At 39.2% G+C, this 20084-nt stretch overlaps 1 protein-coding gene across 1 annotated transcript in view; it reads right to left on the minus strand.

Annotated features, from left to right (window-relative positions):
• Nucleotides 1-20084, minus strand: part of ADAMTS3 (ADAM metallopeptidase with thrombospondin type 1 motif 3) — a 293136-nt gene that overhangs the window by 261196 nt on the left and 11856 nt on the right. The window contains exon 3 of the mRNA XM_032633548.1: nucleotides 10749-11155. Within this exon, the coding sequence (XP_032489439.1) occupies nucleotides 10749-11155 (407 nt within the window). The remainder of the gene's footprint in view (nucleotides 1-10748; nucleotides 11156-20084) is intronic.

Here is a 20084-nt window from a genome sequence, read left to right on the forward strand (position 1 = left end):
CAAAACATAACATCCAACAGGCAGAACAAAAAGAATCACTGATCTAATTCAAACCCTTAATTTTTAAGTATGGGGAAGAGTACCCAGGTAGTTTCATGGGTACAGTTCAAATTTTATAACATCCTCATAGGTTAACAAGTTTCTAAAATTTTTTCCAAGAACAGCATATTAAAAAAGGCCCCTCCCTGAAAATTTTAGGTTAATGGCTAGGGCCAATAAATAGGCTCAGAGACTTCCCTCATCATTATGCTAAGTCTTGGTGTGGTACCACAGTTGAAGCCAAAGGTGAAAATGACGTGCAGCTGACCAAACAGAAACAGAGATCTTACAGTGACTTAATTTTACCTGGACCCACATCACTATGCTTGGTCTGCCTTCTTGTCCTGGCAGCCAGTTAATACCATCTTCAGAGTCAGGTATGCAAAATAAAGGACTATATGAAGCCAGGCAGGAAAGCATGAAATATTGGCACCCTATAAGCAAGATCAAATATCCTGTAAGCCCAAAAGAAGTATTGCTGCAAGATTCCCATGACTACGTTAAAAGCATCATGCTTCACAGATAATGCTAAATAAAACGTTTCCCACTGTGTCTGGGTTGCTAATGTTTGCAGAATCTCTCACTAAGTGCTGTTCTTCCTTTTCTCTTGGGCTTACATGCTCAGACTGGGTCCCTCTATGTTCATATGACACCCAAGTATCTAATAGCACAGTCCTCTCACTCTAAAGATCTTCTACTTTTAGGGACATCACCAGGCAGAAGAAGGCCTTCCAGAAATCTCCTATGTTTTAAATTGGGGTTGGAAAGTCCTATCAGCTAATCAAAAAACTCACAAAGACCGCAAAAGTCTACTTTGATAACGCCATTTAAGTTCAAAAATGCATTTTCTGGTAGTTGGAGCTAGGGACCCACCATGCCACCTTTATCTCCATCCCCCCCAATTGCCTCCATAGACTTATAGCCTATTTTTTTCATGCAAGACTCTAGACTGGAAACAAAAACAGACATAAGATAGCATATTAACTACTATCACCAAATAAAAGAAATATGAAAACAAGACTCTGAACAACAGTATATACCACCTAATGCCATAGAACTCTTTATCACTATCCCCAAAATGTCTCGCTCTGAGGTTCATAATTTAAAATATCTGACCAAAATGAAAAGCCTAAGAAGTATGTTAAAATTATGACTAATGCCATTCCAGCCAGGGTATGGGCTATATCACACCACTAAAGGGAAATGTTTCCTAAAGCAGAAGTTGTGTGCTGTGTAATGCACTGAATGATCAGTGGTCAATTGCATAAAACTGAAGTATTATAATAATAACAATAATAAGAGGTCAATCACAGTCACTATATCTTTGTCAGCTCTGAAGAATCTAATACATGGAACAAGATATTTTCACTTTATATTTCTAAGTAGAACCTAAGAAAGAACTTTCTATATGGCAGAGCTATATATAAATAAGATGAAAATTAGTGAGTTTCCCATCCTTAGAAGTCTTCAGGAGAACACAGATTAGAGTATCCCTCAGAGAAGATGATGCTAAACGAGTCCTGCATCAAGTGGAGAAGGTCATCTGAAAATTACAGGATTTTCACCAAAGTATTCACTTCATAGAAGGCTGTATTTTCCACAAGTTAGGTCACAGGCTGAGTTGGGTAACTGTAGCACATTTTTTTACTTTGCAAACTAAATCAACATCATTATTATTAATCACAAAATATTAAGGACAAATAATTATAATAAATGGAAAAAGAAAGAAAGGGATTGTAGTAACAATCATCGACTTCTCAGAGCCAGGCTGTGTGAAAGATGCATTAATATTCTGTAAGCCCTCAACATAACAAGCATTACTTTCTCCTCTTTACTGACGGAAAGAGACTTCCACAAGGTTAAACAACTTGTTTAAAGTCACAAGCTGGTAGGTAGTAGAACCAGAAGTGGAGTTCAGGTTTGTCTGATTCTAAACCAATACCATGCCCACTCCCAACATGAACCATCTCCCTAAACCACTTTACAAAAGTTTTGACTTCTGTCATCAATTGGCATTTTACCAAATTGAACTCTTCCAAAGTATCATAACTCTAAATAGCTTGGCCACTATTTCTCTTCATTGGTGTTTACTGATTATTCTCGCTACAAAACTCTAAACTGGATATCTTCTAAACATTTTATAAAAGTAAGCTATAACAAGCTAGATAATGCTTTTCAAAACCCTTCAGGCTATATAATATCCCTTCTTTTTTTTTTAATATTACTGACTCTGGAGTTAGACATTAAGTGCAATCATATATCCTTATTTCTTCAATCAATAAAATAGAATTTTTAGAAATTTGTTATAATTATGGAGTATTTGAACCTGTTTATCGAAGGACTGACAATTCAACTACAATAAGAGCAATGATCTCTAGATATGTTTAGTGTAGTCTAATACTGATCAAAAATTAATCAACTCCTTTGAAAATAAATGTTTGAAAAAAATACCAAGTGTTTAAAATTTCTTATTTTAGAGATAGAGAATTCAAAGTCTGCCAACCTTAATAAAAAGTACAATTGAGTTTTTTATTCTAAATATTTTTTCAATTTCACTGTGATAGGCTGACAATCGTAAGATAAAATCTCCCTTTTCAATTGTATTTCTAATTAATCTCTCTACATTCCTAACAGTATTAAAAACACACAAGTTAATTCATCTCATGCCTCCTTGTCGACCATCCACATCGTAAGGAGCATATTTAGGTAACTTGGGGTAACAGAACTGCTAGGTGCTTTGCTGTCAGTTGACCTGAGTGCCATTCCAGCTCTGCCATCAACTCTAAAGACCTAACAACAAATACTGTCAACAGTCTTTGAATCAAAATATTTAACGAAACATTGATTTTTCTCTACCTTTTCTATGGTTTTTCATATATATGTGTGCATATGTGTATGCTTATGTGTGTGTGTATATAAACATATATATGCATATATGTATTTCCATACACACACATACATATAGTAGATACGTTAAATGACATAAAATAAAATGGGATTTAATATCGAAATCGACTCATTCACTAACAGCGTATTTTGTGTGTCTTCTTTTTTGAGAGTTTAGTAAACGTGATCAAATTACACTTTATGCTGTAAGCAAAAATCACTAAAACAACATTAGAAATACTCCGTAGAGAATAGGAAGAAGTAGGGGATAGAAACATACAGTAAACACAGTAAGAAAGGAGAACATTTCAGATGGAAGAATTACAGCTATAGAAGGAGGTTTACTACATAAGGCACAAAATTCACCAAACTTGAAAGATTGAAGGACCCAAGTGATAGGAGAAGAAGTCAGATTTTTCAAAATCAACTTCCAAACCCTCTCAGATAAAATTTTGGGAACAAATTCTAGAAAAAAGTTACTGAGAAAAATACCTCCCTAAACTCCAGAGAAAAAGCCCATGACTTCAGCAAAACCTTTCTGTGAAGAAAAGCAACATAATCAAGGAGTACAAATCCTTGCCCTTCTCTCGTCCTGAATGCCCATGTGAGCCTGTCAAAATCAACTACATGGTCACTGAATTTGGTCTTAATAAACATCACTAGGTTTTATCCTTTTTCTCTTCTCTCTCTCCCTTTTGTATTATATTTGCTCCTATATTCAGCTAAATACTGACCAAGACTACCTTGGCTCTCCCATATATTCATTACATATATTATAAAGTTCATGAAATCAACTTACCGCACCCTCTCTTCATTTTTATGGCCATCACAAATATCTCCTACCTCCCTCAGAGGCTCCTCTTCCTACCCACCCCAACCTCTACCATCATTGGTGATCACTTTAACATATATGGTTATCTTTTCAATTGTCTTGTATCACAAATATTGCTTTCTCCAGGAAGCCTTCTACTATCTTTCCAAGCATAAATATTCTTTCCACCATTCAGACTCTCACATGTCACCTATCCTAGTCTTAGAGCATTTAAAACATTCGGCCTTGTACTTTGGTTCTACGTCTGCATACCTTATTTCCAGTACTCCTGGAAGACAAGGATAATGCCCGGCTTACCTCAGTATTCCCCACAGCAATCAGTCTAGCACTTTGCATATCCTAGCACTTCAGAAAGCTTTATTAACTTGATCAGTATTCCTAGAAGCAAAGATTGTCACAGGAGTAACAGTTTTTGCAGTCGAGGACCTTGAGGCTGGGTTTACTTTGCAAGAACTCTATGACCTCAAAGCCTGATTATGCACAAAGGCATCATATCAACATCTCGCTGTGCTTTTGTTCTTGTTTTAATGATAATTTACCGAGAAGAAGATATTAAAGATGTGGTCAGCACTATTTTCACAGTTCTTAAAGCCTTTTTTGAGTATCTTTAAAAATCTGGGGCTTCCCTGGTGGCGCAGTGGTTGTGAGTCCGCCTGCCAATGCAGGGCACACGGGTTCGTGCCCCGGTCCGGGAAGATCCCACATGCCGCGGAGCGGCTGGGCCCGTGAGCCATGGCCGCTGAGCCTGCGCGTCCGGAGCCTGTGCTCCGCAAGGGGAGAGGCCACAACAGTGAGAGGCCCGCGTACCACACAGAAAAAAAAAAAAAAAAAAAAAAAAAAAAAAATCTGTATTCGAGTTATAATGAAGTCCTAGCTGCCACTGCATGGAGAAGAATGGAAGCATTACTTCCCAGGCCAACTTCCCCTCCCCTTTTATTTTCTGTTTTTCCATTCCTACACAAAGAAAGATGTGCAATATCACATTTACCTTTTCCCCAATTTTTAGCTCATCTTTAAACTTAATTTAAAAATTTACTATACCAAAGATAGAGAAGATAATGGGAAATAAATCATAATCAAATTGATGTAAATCAAATCATACGCTGAACAAGTGGTACTCATAAATAAACATGAATAGTTTAAATTAATTACAAAATAACTATTAAAAAGAAATATTTTCAAAATCACACAAGAGAAATATAGCCCAAAACTTTGGAAAAGGCTTGACATGTGTATGATTTGGGGTTTATGCAAATTAGATGCAAAATGTGAAAATGATCAAAGACTTTGCCAAACCTTCCTTCTTCACCCCAGATAAGCACAAACTGGCTGCCTATCTATTTGAGAAAGGAGGCACGGTGGGAAATGTAACCAGTAGCCCAGATCCAGCAAGATTCAGCACAGGCAGGTACCACTCACAACTAGGATTAATACTGTCAGCTCCCATGGGCCATGGCTTGACCAAATCTCAGGAGAAGCAGTGAGGCTTGTTATGGTACTGTTTCTCCCAAAGTAGTTAAGCTAGTGGACTGGTACCCACTTTTTCCCTTCTACTGATGGAAATTAAAGGATATAGGAGCTTTGAGAATCTTCTAATCCTGCACTGCTAAAACAGCCTGGTGTAGGTGCCTAGAAGTAAAACAAGGTTCCAGTCCTTTTCTCCCCAGACCTACTAAGATCTCTTAAATCAGCATGTAAACAGTGAAGACACAAATCTCCCTCTGTCCCATCAATAAACACATGACGCCTTCCATAGATACATTTCATGGGAGAAAAAGGTGGGAGGCACCTGGCCTTTAGAGATCAGGTTCTCCTCATAAAAGCAGATGTTCAAATGTCAACATCTAAAGGTCAGTCCTTGAAAACCCTAAGTCTACTATAAATAGCTACAGATTTGTATCTATTTTTAGTATCACTATTTTTCATAATTACTAGGCAAATGTTCTCAATCCCAAGCACACTGGCTCATAATACTTTTTAAAATAGTCTTTTTACAAAGTGCTTCTGCAGCTGGACTTACTGAAATAGGCGTAGCGAGGACATGTTTCTGAAGGGACCAAATCCCAAAGTAAAAGTCTTGAGGCAGGGAAGTCTTAAGGCTGTTTTTTTTATAAGTTTGCAGTTGTCCACAAAGACTTCGTTTGGCCATGGACACTCCAAATCTAAAAAGGGTAAGTTACCTCCAATACTAACCAGATGTGACTATCAGATATTTTAGAAGAAGATTCTGCTTATGGTTCCCAAGTTGTTAACTTCAAGCTTCCAAGATCCCCTGCCCTAACAGTGAAGATTTCCCATTAGATGCCTCAGGAGGCCTAAGAGTGGTCTTGCGTGAGAACAAGGCAGGAGGAAGAGAAACTAGGAGGAAGAGCATCTCCCACCTGTGTTTTTACCAGGCCTTTCCTGAGTTTATCCATTTTACATATTATTTGATTAGATAACCCCTAGTGATTTCATTTGGAGGAAGAATTCCAAATGTTAAAAAATATTGAAAACTTCTGTCCTAGATAAACTCCCTTGATCATAAAGTCAGCCCACAAGGAAATCACTGAGATGGATAACCCAAAAGAGCCATCATCACTCAGTTCTTCCACTCCCAACCAGTTTCCTCTGATGCAATCCAGGGGAATTAACAAAGCAATATTGTTCTAGCAAGTCTAGAAAAATCCAGTTTCATTATGTTATGAATACATGACATAAACCCTACTAACCAAATAACCCTTTATTTTGGCAAATCTGAAGACCACAAAGTATGATTGTGAGCCGCCACTACACACAGGGGAGATTTAATCGTGTTACAGGGCAAATGCCAGGGCTCTATGGAATAAAAAAATCTACTTTCAGCTGGGATTCTCAGCCAGAAGTGTCTTCCCACTCAGAAGTGTGTGAAACGCCTGCCATCACCATGACTCCTGACCACTGGACTCTCACCTCAGAGACACAGAAGCAGAGAGGCAAAGCATGTCAACAGCCTCCAGCCACAGACCACTGGGAGCACATCTGCAGTTGACAAGCTGGGTTTATTACATGTTGCACAGAGCCAGAACACACACCAAAGGGACCGGTGAGCATGTCAGTGAGAGAGCTTTAGAAAGAACCTATTAACACGATTAGGCTTTGGCTGGGTAATTTGGAGGAGGGTCTAGAGAAGCAGGCTTTTTAAAAATTGGATGCTGTCAGAAAACAAGAACAACTCCATGTTTGAATATTGTAACAACTCTCACCTATAAGTGGGTAGACTAGAGCAGGCATAACGCTGCAACTGGTGAAGAATTAGCTGTCACTCGTAAAATGTAATCTTGTGATTCACTTTGTTATAAAGCAGAAACTAACACACCATTATAAAGCAATTATACTCCAATAAAGATGTTAAAAAAACAACAGCAACGTGATCTTGGCAAAGAATCAGAAAAGGTCACGCTAGATGGGAAGAGATACTGTTCTTTGCCACACTGCGTGAAAATCACTGTCAATTCCTCATGCAGAACACTTTGATGTTGATTTCAGAAACCCACAGAATAATATTTTAGTTATTACGCATATCTATGTCTAGATCACGTTCTAGACCTCGGATCTGGATATATCACTCAAGGCATTTTTCTGTCCTCCTCAATAATGCCCATGTTAAAGGACATTTCCTGTGATCATTTCATAGAGTTACCTGGAATAAGTAGACTCTACTGACTCTTTCAGTCAAGTTTCTAATGTCTAGAAAGATAAAAACAGCTAAGCATTACTGCTTGCTTTTCAAACTATCTGGGGTGAATAAACAGTTTCCTTTCTCCCCAGTTGGTCTTGGACTGATAATTTTGTAAAATACAAGGAAAACTAATTAGTAGAAAAATAAAATGAAAAAACAAGACACAAAACACCAGCCCCAACTTTTTTTATTATTATTATTAGGCCCAACGCAAATATAACTCTGTCAAACTGTCAAAAAAGTTTCTTTATATAGTCTCGCCTTCCGTATTTATCTTGTCACAAACCTGAGTCTATGGACACATTTTGCATAGTACTGCTTTTTTAACTTAAACTAAAGCATTCTGTTTAATACAAATTAATTCTGTCTCAGAACACTGCCCATTTCAAACATACACAGTATGCCACAAGGCAGTATTAGCGAAAAAGAGGTAAGGAGTTTCACTCAGGGAGAAGGCCACGCTAAGAACTTTCCAACCTCAGTGAAAAATAAATACCTGTAGCTGCTCCCTATGAGCAAGAGATCAAAGGACGCATGTAGAAAACCAGATCACTGGACTCCCATCTACACCAGTCTAAAATGCACCCATCCAGGTAGGGCTTCACTGGCATTCTTTTCCATAGCAGGGGACTTAACCTAATGGTTTCTGGGCAGAGATGTTCCCATTGGTATTTTTAAGGCAGGAGTGGCTGTGCTTTCTACTGGGACAACTTGGATTTGATTATAATCCCGGAGCTTCCCAGGGCAATGGCTTTATAGCCCATCAGGTTAATCCTCAGGCATCTATGTTATCTCAGTATCCCTGCTTCCCTTCCTAAGTTCAAGAAGGTCAAACCCAAATCCCTACACAGCAAGCTAAAGGAACAAAAAAGGTTTAGGAATCAGCTAATCAGCCAAATTTATTTACATTCCCATCAATTTTACTTCCTACTTCATGTCTGCTAAGGAGCTTATTCTGTCCAATGCAATTCTGCAATTTTAAGAACTTGTCCCCAGCTTAATGAAGTAGCCACTGGTGTTATCACTCTGATGTATTGATCTGCTCTCTATAACCGTGCTTCTCTTCCTGCCATCATCTTTACTCTTCCTCCATAGCTGCTATGAGCTGGAAACTCTAGAATAAGCTTTTGTTTCTGTACACCCACATAGGCAGCACTGCCTGCTGTAGGCTAGACACCACCCTCTTCCTGCATCAAGTGCAAGGCCTGGGCCACTTATGTCTGGTTCGAAATTCTGTCCCCATTCATAAAATCTCTCCAGAAGATACTTCCTTATACCACAGTTTTTTAAAGTTAAACATGATTCTAATATGTATGTCTAATATAAACATACACATACATGTATACCAGATATTTTGGCACTTAACATCTATGGCAAATTTAACATCTTTGAGCTCCATGAGGATGGTAATTGAGATCATTCCTGTCACCATTTCACAATGCTTGGAATAGTGCGTAACCCGTGACTGGCTTCCCAGAAATATCTTTTAATTAATTAATTAATCAATGGATCAAAGAATGGAACAAATGAATACTTGGGGTTTACACTGGTAGAGATGTGCACGCGCACACACACACGCTATATCAACATACACATGATGCCAACAGTTAACACCGTATCTTAAAAATGAGAAATTAATCCTAATAATTAATGTTCATTCAAACTCCACATCTATTTTCCTCTTCCTTACAGCAACTTGCTATTGCCCCAGATTTCTGTATCTATAACTAGATAATTTGACATGTACAGTAAGAAAATTACTGATTGCTAAGTCGGGTTTAAAAATCACTATGATAACCCATTAAAATAATTTCCTTGCCTTCTGCCTTCCTTAAACTGATTTTCAAGCCTCAAATCTTCTACCTCAAGCTTCAATCTTAACCACGGAGATAAAAAATACATAATCTTTTTATGCTGTAAAACTTAAAAATAACACTAAATTAAATACTCAGTATATTTTACTTAGAAGTACTATAAAACAGTACCTTTTTAAAATAATTTATTTCTTTTTATATCCTGGTAGTGTTGAATCAACCTCTCTTAGTGAATACTTTAAACTTAGTCTTTTTAGAAAGCACTATCTATTGTTTTATTCAATGACTTAGTTAATTCAGACCTATTCAACGTTTGTGTGGAATGAGAGGAATTTGAGAGATTCCTTGTGTCTTCAAACCCAAGGGCATGGTCCAGCACCAAATGTGACAGTGTGGTCCTAAACTGACAGAGTCCAACTTGGAGATCTGGACCTGCCACACATGCTCTATTCAGTTTTCCATCCTGACTTCTAAAACCCCACAGAACATCAAGAGGCAGTACAAGACCCCAAAATAAAGCTTACAACCATTAATCCACCAGCCTTGGATAAAAACATATGGTTATCATAACTCCTTTGGGCTCTGCTTATGCATAGAGAGGACAGTGGCAGAAGATTCAAGGTATTGTTGGGGGACCAGCCAAGGAAGAAGGAATGCAAGGAATATTTTGAGAACTCCCAGAAGAGAGACAAAACAAAGACAATAGCTCTGAACTCCCAAGAAACAGCAGCCTGGCAACCACAGAAAGAAAAATGGTTGCTCTTTCTGAACAAAGACTTGGAGTCAACTGTGAATGGAAGAGACATAAACATTGACACACTTTTCAAATAACATCTGGAGATACAAAACAAATAAAAATACTTCACATCTTCACAGCATGTGAAGAAGGATCAGTTACTACTGGCCTCATCCACAAAACTAAAGAGTCATATATGGGTATTCTATTCAAAAATAAAGAAAAAAATGAATCAAAGCCACAATACAGAGAGAACTACATCTCATGTCCATAGAGTAATGCTATTTGAACAAATTCTGACAGAGGAGCTTCTCATTTCCTATTTTAGCATTCTTTGGGAAGCGAAAGAATGCTTTCAAATACTTTCTTTAAGAGAATATCCAACATTTCCACATAAGAAGGGAAATACTATCATTTTGAAGGAATCTACACTTCTTTAGAAAGTTGTCAGAATGATTTTAAATAAATAAGGAAATAAAATCCCCAGTGTTACACAAGTGAACATATAAGCCAAGAATGCTAAAATAGTTGTCTTTGGTTTCTTAAGACTAATGTTGTCTTCATGTCAAATTAAGCCAAAGCACACATCTTTGTCAGTAAAATGCTTTCTAATGCTTCTCCCTGAACCTAAAATATAATAGTGAGGTTTTCTTTCCACCTCTACTTTCCAAACCATGCTGAAGCCATGCTGCACTCCCAAACACCTGCAAACACACAGACACAAAAGGCAATGAGTCTTACCAGACCATCACAGTTGCTAATGGCAACAGAGGTTCCCGGAATGTCCATGATGTCACCAACATAAGCACAGTTAGTCTGCAAAGGCTCTGTTTTCCAGATTCTTTCTGAAGCACTTCCTGGTTGATGATCATTAATGCGGTCAGTTATATTCCCAGGCACCAGAGATGCCTCATGCCATTCCACAACAGCGCCAGGAGCTACTAGCTGAGTGTTGGGCTTTAGTCGCAGATGAAAATCTCTTCCAAATGCTGTGATGTTAAAGAACAATTGCTCAGAGTTGGAAGACACGTCCCTCGCTGACCTCTTTTTGTGATTTGCAGAAAGAATATGGGAGAGATAGTGTCCTTCAAAATTTGTGCTGACTGGAGTCACCAGCTCATACTCTCTCTGTCTCTTTACTGGTAAATCTGTGGGGTGAAAAATAGAATTGTAGAACCCTGTATAACAAGAGAACACAGGAGGACATAACATAGGCATCAAGTGCCCACCTCACAAGACCGTACCTCGACTTGCATAATAAACATATTCTTGAACCATCTCATAAGTAGCAAATTTTGAGAACTCAAATCATTTCTCAAACGCATTTAGGTAACTCTGTGTTCAATGAATCATTTTTTTAATTTACAAAAAAAGTTTACTGCAATGTGAATATTCATCTCATTTATATGTTTGAGACTATGAACAGAATAACTTTCCATAAACTGTATCTGGCGTGCTTATAGTCAACACATACTCCCAGTTAATTTATCATTGGCATAACTGATAACTGCTACAAACTTTTAACAAAGTTGCTATTACGTAGAAAAAACTTTTTCTGATTGTTTTAATTTTTTCCTTGTAAGAATCCTAGAATTTATACTAATCATCATAGCTACTTTGTATTACATCTACCACTGGCCTGTAATTTATACACTGTAGTTTATGGTGTGGTAGTTTATACATATCTTTTCCATCATACCAACCTTAACAATCATACTTCACAGGTGAGGAAACTGAGATTCAGGAGATGTGTGTCCAAGGTCAAATAACTGTGACGCTCAGATATGTCTCCAAGTCATACTCCAAAGCCCATACACTCACTCTGCTACATCATGTTGTATCCCATAAATCACAGAACATTTTCAGCAAATGAGGAGAATGGAGTAAAAAAGAAGAAATAATCATCTATAAACTGAATACACTAGTACTGGTTAGTGAAGAGTAAATGGCATTGTCATTTTGCACCATATTCCTTACATGGGAAAGACACTCATTTGAATATGAATTCAATATTTGGGGTTCACTTTGCAACACGCGTGGCCACTTACATGTTAAACTGAATTCCACAATTAGAACTTAATCCCCCAAGTTTAGCCAAATGAGAGTACTGTGTCTGCTGAAATGCAAACATCCTGGGGAAAGATAACAATTAAATCAACCATTTCTCCCTTAATAGAAATGATTTTGAAGACAGAAGGAAATGAGGAGGGCAACAAGGATGAAGAAAGGATGCATGGAAAGGAAAATCTGAGAACATCAAGTTAAAACTTCCCCACCTTCATGATTCTAGCCTAAGACTAGTCCTGGAGTATAATAAAGTACCCTGAAAAAATGATATGATTCACAAATACTGCTCACCTATGGAAACTTCATGCATGTTATCTAACACATTAGCATATGAGGTCCATAAATGAACCTACAACCTATGGTCTTAAAGTATCCTTATAGAATCACTATGTTTTCATTATTTTCCTGCTTTTTAAATAACTCAAAAAAAAAAAAAAAGTGTAAAGTACCAGAAGACAAGTGAAGGTATTTTGCAACTTGGAAATTCCTTGAGTGCATGTTTGTTACCATTATGCCCCTTATAATGACCGATGTTATTTAAACAAAATATCCCCCTTTATTAAATGCACAGAGTAAGTAAAATGGTTGTACCTATTTACTAGGCAGAGAAGGAGTGAGGGTGGTCATATCACAGAGTAGAGTGAAGCCTGGCTTCCACACCGGGAACAGCAGCAACACAATTCCTGCTTCACAGGCTCTCCATATCACAGTCAAAGGCTTACACCAGGCACTGGGGTGAGCATAGGCACACAGATTCGGTCTCCCTTACAACCAAATCCTTGGCAAATACTTTTGTAAATTCTGGTTTAGAGAAAGAACTTGAAATTTTAGGGAATGAACTCAAGAGTCACAGAAGCAGACTGATGAAGGGGAAAGTTTCCACGGGGGTGGATGAATTGGGCTCTTGGAGGTGGACAGACAAACCCAACCCCAAATTAATTCCTTAAGGATAAGGAACTCCCCATTCAACTCGGTATTTCCAGTATCATCTAATATAAGGTTTTGTACCTGCCAGGGTCTCTTATCAGTAGAATTTGTTTACATGTTTAAGTTAGTAATGCAGGTAACTGGAGAACATTTGCTTTGTCTATGATGCTCCATGCGCTGACTTACTACCCAAGGCCCATGAGCATCTGGCTGCACCAATAATTCCAGCTGTAACTCTTTCTTTAACCATCAGTTTACTGTGTCAAGGGAAGGAAAAGCGATGCTTCATTTAATGTATGGATTTCTCATCTCCACTGAAGGGAATTCACACAACTGAAGTCTATAAACAATATACTGATGCCTGGATAAGTGACTGGAGAACTAGAAAATTTAGGAAGAATGAAAGGAGTCTCCTCCACACCCAATAGGAGTTTCATGCTTACAGTAAACCATACACCCTACATTCTCTGGGATGAGTCCATTTTTCCACTGTCAGACAATGTGTTCTGAACTGTTATTCAAAATAAAGATGGTGCATTTCTATAGAGCTTTGTCTTATCCAATGTTAAATAATAAGCCATTCCTAAAACGTACACATAAGAAACATTTTTGAAATTAAACTCTGAATGAGTCATTTTCCAGTTGGGAATTAATGGAAAAGATGCATTTAGCCCCACTGGATGGTAGTTAATGGAATGGACAAAGGAGCTACCCAGTCACCTGCCATTTATTGCAGAATAAATATCAGGCACTCTGCTTTGTGCTTGAGAATATACCTTCTCTAATTCTTACAACAATCACAGTTGGTAGGTATTACTATCCTTCGTTTATAAATGAGAAAGCAGACCTAGGAGGCCTGACACATAGCAAACAAGGAGCCAAAGGAAATTTTCAATTCTGATCATCTCGATGCTGAAGATCACGCTCTCACTCACTGAAGAATAGATGGAACATCTTGCTGTCAATTTCTAAGTTAAGATCTGATTTTAAGGAAAACTACCACAAGAATGATGACATCCTGCCTACCTGCAGCCAGCCAACCTATTTTTCCTGTATTGTACCTTCAAAAATTATTGTAGGGCTTCCCTGGTGGCGCAGTGGTTGAGAGTCCGCCTGCCGATGCAGGGGACGCGGGTTCGTGTCCCGGTCCGGGAAGATCCCACATGCCGTGGAGTGGCTGGGCCCGTGAGCCATGGCCGCTGAGCCTGAGAGTCCGGAGCCTGTGCTCCACAACGGGTGAGAAGCCACAACGGTGAGAGGCCCCCGTACCACACACACACACAAAAATTATTGTAAAAGGCTCTTAAATTCTTGGTCTTGGGGAGAAAAATAAAGGGGTGGTGGATAAAGCTCAAAGCTATCAAAAGTATTGAATCTCAGGTTACAATCACATATGCAAACCAACATTAATTTACTGCTTTCAGAAATGACACATTTCACAGGCCCAAATACTTCCACAAAGCACTACAGCCTATGGTCCAGGAAGAGACTACAGTGCCAGAAAGCAGAAAAGTCAACACCTGAACTTGAGCAAGTTCTTGATTTTTTCTTTAGGCTTAGTATCCTCAGTTGTTAACTAGAGGTTAGTAATAGTTCAAACTTCATAAGTTTGATGAGAGGTTTAAATGAGATTATCCAGAGGATTCAGTAAATTTTAACTATTTTAACTTAAATGTAAATTAGTCACTTACTAAAATAGTGCCCAGGCGCAATTTTAAAATATGAAACTATACAATTGTCAGCTGGGGTGGCTGAAGGGCCACAGCAATAGGCGTGTAAAGGTTTGTGTGAGCCGTAAGTTCCACAAGCACAGGAAGCTGGAGCCACTGTAAAGCCACATTGTGGTCACTAATTACCCAAGCATAACTCAGAAGCAGTGGATTTTGCACAACCCACTGGCATCTGTGCCTGTCTGGTCCATTCCCACCTCCCCCCACCGACCCCGGTAGTATGGATGAACTGTCTGCGGTTCTGTCTTATCTAAGAGCAAAGCCTCCGTTCATGTACACATCCTAGCCCCTCTTGCCTTTGCAAGACAGCTTCAGCAATTGCCCTCAGTTTCTTTCCTCATCAATTTTCCCATCACTAGATCATTCCCACCAGTAAATTAATAAGCTGCCATATTTTCCATCTTTGACAAAAAACTTTCTTGATGCCACATCTGCCTCTAGCTAAGTTCCCATTATTTCACTGCCCTTTATAGCAAAACACTTTTAAAAAATTGAGTATATATCTCCAATTCCTCTCTTCCCACGCTTGTTCTTTCTTGAACCCACTCCAATCACGCTCTTGTCAAGGTCACTAGTAACCCCATGTTGCTGACACCAATGGTCGAGACTCCATCTTCTTACTTGCCCTATTAGCAGCATCTGACTCTATTTCTCTTTCTTTCTTAAAACACTTCCTTTCTTTAGCTTCTAGACACCATTCTCTTCTGGCTCTCCTCTTCTCCTCAGTGGTCTCCCCTTCCCATTCTCCCTCCTCACGTTCCTTTATTCTCACGACCTGAACACACTGCAGTGTTGCATGACCTGGTCCCAGACTCTCCTCTTCTGCATCTACCCTCCCAGGATGAGGTGAGCTCATCTTGTCTCCTGACTTTGAATACCTTCACCATCATACATCTCCAGCCCAGGATTCCTCCGTAAGATCTTCCCTCGTCTAGTCAATTGCCACTGGATCCTCTCCCTGTGGATATTCACTAGGTACCTCAGCACTTCCAAAAGTAAACTTCCTACCTTCCTGCTTCCAAACCTGCACCTCCTTGCCCATGTCAGTAAATGGCAACGCTATCCTCCCAGTTATTCAGACCAAAAACTTGACTAAACCATCCTTAATTCTTCTCATACCACACACCAAATCTTTTAATGAATTCTACTGACCCTATCTTCAGAATATCTCCAGACTCTGACCACTGCTCACCACCTCCCCTGCTGCTACCCTAGTCCAAACCACCATCTTCCCCTTCACAGGTTATCCTTAAAACAGAGCCAATGACAGATCATGTCTTCTCCTCAAAACCCATCCCACTCAGACAAAAATGGCTCACAAGGGCCAGCACTGGGAATTCTCACATTTCAAGGTCATTGTGCTCACCATTTCCTCTGCCAAAGTGTCTTCCCCCTGACAGCTGCGTGGCTCACCCCTCCATTCCTTCAGGTGTTTGCGTAAACTTGACCCTCCCATTAAGGTCTTTCCTGCCCCCAGTAACTGTCTCATTACTATCTCCCTTCTGCATTTTACTTCCACAAAACTTGTCACCATCTCACATACTCTAAATCTTATTTATGTTTATTTGTTCATTGTTTCTTTATACCTACTAGCATATCCCTTCACCAGGGCAGGGATTTTTATTTTTTCTCTTCACTATAGTTCTCCAGTGCCAGAAACTGACTCTGAAGCCACTCAGTAAATATATGTGAATTAATGAATGAGAACAGTTTAGCCTGAGGGAGTATCTAAAATTAGAATGCATCTTCTTTTCCCCAAATAGTAATTTACCATCAAGCGATCGATGACAGCAAAGCACACAAGTTGTCATACACCTCTATTGCCCGAATTTGCTTGCTAACGTTGGGTATATTTCTCACCATTCCTGCTGGCCTATAAATCAAACATTTCATAGTATCCCAAACTTACATTTTAAGCTACTAACGACAAACATGGATCTAACCATTGAAACAGACCTCCTGGAATGCAGACACAGAGCCCCTGTGCTTAGGAACCAGAGGCAGGAGATTAGGCCCCACTCTGCATCCCTCTAGATAGTCACAGAATTATAACTCTACAGGTCAAAGATGAAAAAGACCTTGAAAGATCATCTCTTCCTTGCCTCTTTCTTACAATTAAGACATCTCAAGTAGAAGACATCATGTTTTCTTAAGTTAGAGGTGCAGTACCTTTCACCTACTCCCGCCTTCTGGGCGGAGAGATTTTTCTCTGAGTATTTAGGCCTCTCCATCCCCCTTAACTCACCCTTCCCCAGTGAAGAAGCATGACGGATGTGATTAGCAAGTCTGGGAAAACTAAGTAGTTTGCAAAGCTCAGCACTCCCTCATCATCATTCCTGGCCTGGGAACGATCCTGATAAGGACGCCGTTCTCTTCTACCTCCCCAGCAGCAGGCTCTGTCTCAGCCCAGTGGACCTGACACACACTGGGTGGGGTGCCCTGTCCTCCAGCCCACTGCCTGCCCAGGTGAGAGCCCCGTGCTTCTCCCCAGCCTCTTTTGTAAGAGATATTTTCACTATGTCTTTAGATTTTCTATTTCTCAACGTGTTCAGAACCCAGGCAGGTCAGCGGGGTACGTTTAATTGAGGACCTCCTCAAAAGCTTGAACTACCTATAAGAAAAAGTACTGTCACACCTTCGCTGTCAGTCTAATGATAACATTAACAATTCTCCTGGTCAGGGAATTCTTTCATATCTAAATTCCTCATTCTAGAGGAATGACATCTCCCTTCTTGCACTGCATGAAAAAAACCACCTTCTTGTGTATCTGTGCATGTGTGTATATGTGATATGTATGTACTTCTTTTCACACACAAACACACAAATATTGCACACAACTTACATCAAAGGATTTAAGGACCCAATGTTCTGTGCTTCCATATAGTTAAAGACCTTTGAGCTAGTCAGACTTTCTGTTTTAATGTCAGCCATGTTAGACTTTTCTAATAGTTTCCAAATTTTACTCATTTCTGAGGCTTTGGACCATTTACACATGTCTGTGTTTTAGCATGATGCTTACACATAACAGACCCTCAGTAAATACAGGTTAAAGAAAAAGAAAAGTTGCCTCAAACTGAAAGCTGAATGGGTCAGTTTCACTGTGCTGAGAAGGTGTCATACCCTCTCTTCACCCTTAAAATATCTACACCAAACTTCTCATTTTCACCTGAGTATTCATCTTGTCTTCCTGACTTCACTATTTCTGTTCATGATGCGCTGATTCTCCCAAACTCCCACGCTAAAAAAAACTGACTTCATTTCAACTTTTTCCCCACTTTATATCATTCAAGTCCTACTGATCTCACCTTAAAATCTCTCTCAAATTAATCCCCTTTCTTCCAATCACCTTCAAGTTCTCATCACCTCACACTGAAAAGCTGCAAGTACCAAGTCCAAATGCCCCACATATAATTTCTCACTACCAAATGCCGTATACATTGTATCAGAATATTTTCTAAATTACTGCCAGAAAGATTGTTTTGAAGTCTTATGTCTAATATGCCTAGGTTCTACCACTCACTACCTTTGTGATTCTGGTCACTTAAGACTTTTTACGTCAGTACCCACCTGAAAAAATTAGGGCAACAGTATTTAGTTCATAGACTTGTAAAAATTTAGTATTTAGTTCATAGACTTGTAAAAATCCAAAGTGCTTAACACAGTATCCAGCACATAGTAAGTGCTCAATAAATGTTAGGTATTAATATTACCCTGTTATTCTTTATGAAGAGTTTCAACTGGCTCATCATTACTTTAGGGTAAAATAAATTCAGAAAATTGATATCTGTATTTCCATGTCAAACCTGAAAATTGCTTGAAAGACCGTCTACTAATCAATTCCCCTCACTTCACACATAAGAAACTAAACTCAAAGTTAGGTAATTTAACCCAAATCAAAACTTAACTTTATCATTTAAGGCCCTCTGCATTCTGTCCCTAATTTCTTTTCAACATCATCTCCCATATAACCTAAAGAAACATTTTAATGTGCTCACTAGCTTAATCACTCCTGCCTTTAGAGCCCTACTCTATTGCATCAACCGGGGGAGAGGTCTGTTGCTTTCTCTCCATGTATGCAAATCTAACCCGGCCCTCACGGCCTTTCCCAAGCCCCATCTTCTCCATGAAAACTGCCCTGTTAACCTGCCTAAAGTACAGACCTCAGAGTCTAAACTTCCTAGCTCTGACTGTCGTGCACTGCCTGCATAACAGTTATAAAAATCCCTATGGGTGAAAAATTATATGTTTATGTCTTGTCCTTTCAGAGATTTTAAGCTCTTTGGGGCAGAGGTGTGTTCTTAAATGTGTTTAAATGTCCCCAGTGTACATCAGTCTTTGGGGAAAAGAGAAATTAATGGCTATTTTTGGAAGTGGGGATTCTTGGGAAGGAGTGCTGTCACAGCATCACCCTGTAGCCCAGGCTTTGGGATCATCTATACTCCTTCATGCATTCAGCCACATGTGCTCACAACGGAGGACAGACAGGTTGGTATCCTTCTAAGTATGTTGTAGAACACTACACAAATGTTTCCTAGAAGAGACTAGATGTCCCCAGCACATTACAAAGACCACACTCTAGAACAGCAAGAGAAGAGAAGTCTTCAGTAGTACAATCAACATTGCTAGGACCTAAAATGGCTGCAGTACAAAGTCTCATATATCACGGCAATTTTTAGCTGATCTAATTAAGACCAAACCTACCCCAGGCACACAGAATATTGGAATACTTGTGATTGATGCAATGTGGCTCTAATTTCCAAGCAAAGAAGGGGGCGGGGTACGATGGTTAAATACTAAAGGTCTGGAGTCAAAAAGCACTGCATTTGAAGGCTGCTTTCAATCTCATGTGCTCTTTGGCACATGAGCTTGAAATTATGAAAATTAAAGCTCAGACAGGTTACCTGTAAAATAGGAAGAAGAGATAAGGCACATAAAGGGCTTAGTCCATCTAATAACATTTCAATAAATGAAAAATTAGCTGGTGTTATTATCACCATCACCATCATCATCTAGCTAGAGCTGTACACGAAGGAAGTCAATATCGGATTCCTTCCGTGTCCCAGCACCCCTCAAGCCTCTCCCCCATTTCAGTCCCACACAAATATGGTGTTTCTGGTGGTTAGAAGGGATCTTAAGCTCCATGTCAACAAATGGCCTGAAGTCTAGACTGGCTGTAACAACCCATGCTCCATTACCCAACCCAGGGACTGGGAATCTCTCCCAAGAATTGGCTGATTGCTCTACACTAGAGGCAGTCACACAGGCAATTTCCTTTATCAGGTATAAATTCTCAGTATGCAATAATCTGGCCACAAGAATGAAATCAAATAAGCATTTTCAAGATCTGCTAAAG

This window comes from Phocoena sinus, chromosome 5 (assembly GCF_008692025.1).
Source record: "Phocoena sinus isolate mPhoSin1 chromosome 5, mPhoSin1.pri, whole genome shotgun sequence".
In the NCBI taxonomy this organism is placed as follows: domain Eukaryota; kingdom Metazoa; phylum Chordata; class Mammalia; order Artiodactyla; family Phocoenidae; genus Phocoena; species Phocoena sinus.